Source organism: Piliocolobus tephrosceles, unplaced genomic scaffold (genome assembly GCF_002776525.5).
Source record: "Piliocolobus tephrosceles isolate RC106 unplaced genomic scaffold, ASM277652v3 unscaffolded_14876, whole genome shotgun sequence".
Classification (NCBI taxonomy): Eukaryota; Metazoa; Chordata; class Mammalia; order Primates; family Cercopithecidae; genus Piliocolobus; species Piliocolobus tephrosceles.
This window is the reverse complement of record NW_022296394.1, coordinates 1-4,413: the sequence shown is the minus strand read 5'-3', so window position 1 is coordinate 4,413 and position 4,413 is coordinate 1. Positions and strand designations below refer to the sequence as shown.

Sequence of the window (4,413 nt, the reverse complement as noted above, 5' to 3'; positions counted from 1 at the left end):
CTGGGCAAGGACTGCATCATGCACGGCTACATGTCCAAGATGGGCAACCCCTTCCTGACCCAGTGGCAGCGGCGGTACTTCTACCTGTTCCCCAACCGCCTGGAGTGGCGGGGCGAGGGCGAGGCCCCGGTAAGGAGCCCGTGCGGGGGTCCGGGAGCTGGGCTTCCAGGTGGCTGGCCGGCCCGGCTCTTACCCGCACCACCCATCCCTGGCCCTGCAGCAGAGCCTGCTGACCATGGAGGAGATCCAGTCCGTGGAGGAGACGCAGATCAAGGAGCGCAAGTGCCTGCTCCTCAAGATCCGCGGTGGGAAACAGTTCGTTTTGCAGTGCGATGTGAGTGGGGGCTGGGCTGGGGGTGGGAGGGCCGAGGGGCCAGGCCAGGCAGGCTGGGGAGAGCCCCAGCTAACAGAGCTGGGCTTGGCATGTGTAGAGCGACCCTGAACTGGTGCAGTGGAAGAAGGAGCTGCGTGACGCCTACCGCGAGGCCCAGCAGCTGGTGCAGCGGGTGCCCAAGATGAAGAACAAGCCGCGCTCGCCTGTGGTGGAGCTGAGCAAGGTGCCGCTGGTCCAGCGCGGCAGTGCCAACGGCCTCTGACCCGCCCGCCCGCCTTTTATAAACCTCTAATTTATTTTGTCAAATTTTTATTATTTGTTTTCCCGCCAAGCGGAAAAGGTTTTATTTTGTAATTATTGTGATTTCCTGTGGCCCCAGCCTGGCCCAGCTCCCCCGGGAGGGGCCTGCTTGCCTCAGCTCCTGCTGCACCAACCCAGCCGCTGCCCGGCGCCCACCGTCCTGACCCCAGGGGTGCCCACTCCCAGTGTCTTCCTGTGGGGGAAGAGCACAGCCCTCCCGCCCCTTCCCAGAGGGATGATGCCACACCAAGCTGTGCCACCCTGGGCTCTGTGGGCTGCACTCTGTGCCCACGGGCACTGCTGAGTGGCCCAGCCTCCCTCACTGGGGCGGGCGCAACACAGGGATCCGACTTGAATTTTCCCACTGCACCCCCTCCTGCTGCAGAGGGGCAGGCCCTGCACTGTCCTGCCCCACAGCGTTGGTGAGAGGAGGGGCCTGTTATCTCCCTGGCCCCCAAGGCCTCCCACAGTGACTCGGGCTCCTGTGCCCTTCTTCAGGAAAAGCCTCAGTGTCACTGGCTGCCTCCACTCCCACTTCCCTGACACTGCAGGGCTCGGCTAAGAGGGTGGCATTGGCGGCAGGTGCTGCTACCCTCCCTTCTGTCCCCTCTTGCCCCAACCCCCAGCACCTGGGCTCAGGGACCACAGCAAGGCTACTGTGGGTTGGGCCATACTGGCCTCACCTGGCCTGAGGTCTCCCTGATGCTGGGGCAGGTGCGACCCCTTCTGCCCAGGACGGGGCCGGCCAGGTGGGCGGGCAGCACATCAAGGAGGCTGGCTGGGGCCTGTCAGTGTGCCCCCCACCCCGGCCCATCAGTGTACCCTTGCCCAGGCTGGCCAACCCCACAGCCCACGTCCTGTCAGTGCCGCCACCTTGGGGCGCCGCCTCGCCCACCGCATGCCCCCTCGTGCCAGTCACGCTGCCTGTGTGGTGTCGCGCCTTCTCCCCCCCCCGGGGCTGGGTTGGCGCACCCTCCCCTCCCGTCTACTCATTCCCCGGGGCGTTTCTTTGCCGATTTTTGAATGTGATTTTAAAGAGTGAAAAATGAGACTCTGCGTTTTTATAAAAAATGGTGCCTGATTCGGCTGTCTCAGACTCTTTGTACCTGGTGACTGCTTTTCAGCCTCTGCTGGGCTGGGGCCCGAGGGGGAGGGTCTCGGTGGTACCAGGTCTCCTCCACCACCATGGCTTCCAAGGTGGCCTGCTGGGGCCCAGGCCATGTTCCAGGTGGGGTGAGGCAGTGAGTCCCACTCCCCCTCCTGCCCTTCCCAGCTGACAGTCCTCCCGCCTAGTGGCTGTCCAGTGCCCATTCCTCACCTTTTCTCAGGGAGGAGAGAGCAGCTTCTGCCACTTACCAGGTAAGCAGGAGGAGGTGCCAGCAGTGTTACATCTGGTGCAGTGTCTGGGCTGACTGCGACCTTCTCAGGCCCACAGAACACCCCTGCACAGCAGGCTCCAAGCTGACGCCCTCCCCAGAAACAGTCGCAAGGCACGTCTGCTCTCTAGATCGCACCGCAGCCTCTGGGCCCTTGGCCATCTCTGGCTTCAGCCTCCTCTCTGGTCTCACTGCACAGCCCTAGTAGGGGTCCCTGAGGCCTGAGGGGAACCCCAGCACTAGGCCTCTCCTCTACCCAGAGGCTTCTGGTCAACTTCCCTTTCCCCACGTCCCTGCCCTGCGGGCCCCCCGGGGTGACTAAACAAATGGGTGGTGTTGCCCACTCCACACAGGGCTTTGCTGGGCATGGCTGGGGCCCATGGCCAAAGCACAGCATGCCAGGCAAAGAAGGGAGGCAGGCAGCCGGGCAGGGTACTCTGGGCTGAATACAAAAGAGTCAGGGGCAATGGCTTTTGAGCCAGGCCTCCACCATTGGTGTGGGAAGGAAGGAGGACATTTCTGAGGCAGGGAAGAGACAGGCACTCATGAGTGGCCCAGGCTGGCCGGAGGACTATGGGAAGGAGCCATACCTGGGGGCCCTGAATGCCTGGCTTAACCTATTCCAGAGCCAGGTGTGTGCTTGGGGACTGTAGAATGAAGATACAAACGACATGGAATCCAGACCCGCCGTGCTCAGGGAGCCCTTGAAGGCGCTGAACAGGGCTGAGGGTGGTGAGAGCTGGCTCTAAAGTGATTGTTTGGTTACTGAGTGCAGGATGTGGGGAGGGAGGCGAAGGACAGGAGGCAGGGAGACAAACCGCTGCAGTGGGAGAGGAGATGACAAGAGGGCAAATGGGAAGAATGTGGTCCGGCAGAAACAGGCTGGACTTGGGGCTGAGCGAGGCAGGAGTCTGGGAAAGGGTAGGTGTGCTTGGGTTGGCTTCAGACACACTGATGGGATAGCATGGGACCCCTGGGCACAGAGATGTCCTGGAGTAAGCTGAAATGCGGACCTGGGGGTGGCATCAGGGTGACAATGGGAATGGACAGGCTCTCTTCCAGGGACGTGGGGGTCAGGGAGAGAGAAAAGGCCGTGGAAGAGGGTTGAGAAGACACTGTCATGGAATTAAGGGCCACTGGAAAGCTGTGTTCAAGATGGCAGAAATCAGGAGAGGCTGGAACCAAGAAAGTCCTGTCAGGTTGAGTTTGGGGAGGGCTCAGGGAAGGGACGGCCTCTTTGAGAAAAGTGGTGGCCAGGGAGGGCTGCAGCAGTGGTGAGCAGGTGAGCTGATCTGACAGCTGTCGGCATTCAGAAGCCTTCAGGCTGCTATCAACCCCAGGACCTCACGGATGACACTATAGCGTGGGATGGCAAAGTGATCCCAGATGGCACAGGTGCCGTGTGATTACAAGGAGAAGGCGGGGTAAAAATGGCAATCAGGCCTTCCAGCCCAGAGTCTCAGAACTGAGGACGCCCTACAGCAGGAGGTGACGCTGAAGCTAGCTGGCCCTCCTCAATCAAGCTATCCAGCCATGTTCAACGTAGGGAAACGGAGAGCAGAGGGTCAGCCTTGGCCACCTAACAAAACCAGGGCCCAAGACCCCAGGCTGGGCCTCCAGTAATCAAGGGCCGGAACTGAGCTGACAAAGGCCTGCACCCTAGTTCCGGTGTGGGTGGAGGGGCCGGCCCTGATTTCGAAACTTCTCTTCCTCTCCTGACGCGGGCAGCCAAGTGCAGCCTCTGCAAAAGGGACTCGTGCGGCAGGCGAAGGCAGCCGTTCGCCGCGGGCAGTCCTCCGCCGGAACGGCTCTGCCGCTGCCTGGGCCTGCGCCCCTCTCCCCGAACTCCTATCTCTGACTTCAGGGCCCCAGGGGCCGCCTCCCCACATCGCTGGGCCTGCAGACACCGGCCAGGTGCCAGGGGAAGGTGCTTCCCGCTCAGCCGGCGAGCACTTAGCCGGCGTCTCCTAGTTGCTCGTCTCCAGGACGGGTGCTCGATGATGCGAGGGGAGCCGGGGCGCCCCACTTCACCCGCACCCCCCGGCAGAGTCGGTGACCGCGGGACCTGGGGTAGGAAGACCGGGGCGAGCGAGGGGATCCACGGGGGAAACGCAGGTATCACGGCTGTAGCAGGACCGCGGCCCGCCGCGCACGCGCGCGCAAGACCCAGGGGACCAGTGCCCGCCCCACCCGGGCCCCGCCTTCCCCTTCCGGACCCGCCACCCGGGGTCTGCGCAGGGTTCGGGGCGCCTCCTGCGGGCCGCGGGAGGAGCTGTAACCAGGTCTCGCCCTCCAGGCCGCCCCAGCGGACCCGGGCCCGACCGAGGTCGGGGTGCAGACCCAAGGTCGGGCATCTCCTCGGGCGCGCGCGGTGGTCCCAGCTCGCGCTGGCCTGGCCGCGGT

General features: G+C 63.3%; 1 protein-coding gene across 1 annotated transcript in view; it reads left to right on the top strand.

The window, feature by feature from the left end:
* Nucleotides 1-1,715, top strand: part of GRK2 (G protein-coupled receptor kinase 2) — a 9,770-nt gene extending 8,055 nt beyond the window's left edge. The window contains exons 19-21 of the mRNA XM_026450181.1: nt 1-129; nt 221-334; nt 432-1,715. The exon at nt 1-129 is cut by the window's left edge and continues 9 nt beyond it. Of these exons, the coding sequence (XP_026305966.1) occupies nt 1-129; nt 221-334; nt 432-596 (408 nt within the window). The 3' untranslated portion in view covers nt 597-1,715. The remainder of the gene's footprint in view (nt 130-220; nt 335-431) is intronic.
* Nucleotides 1,716-4,413: the final 2,698 nt, after the last annotated feature.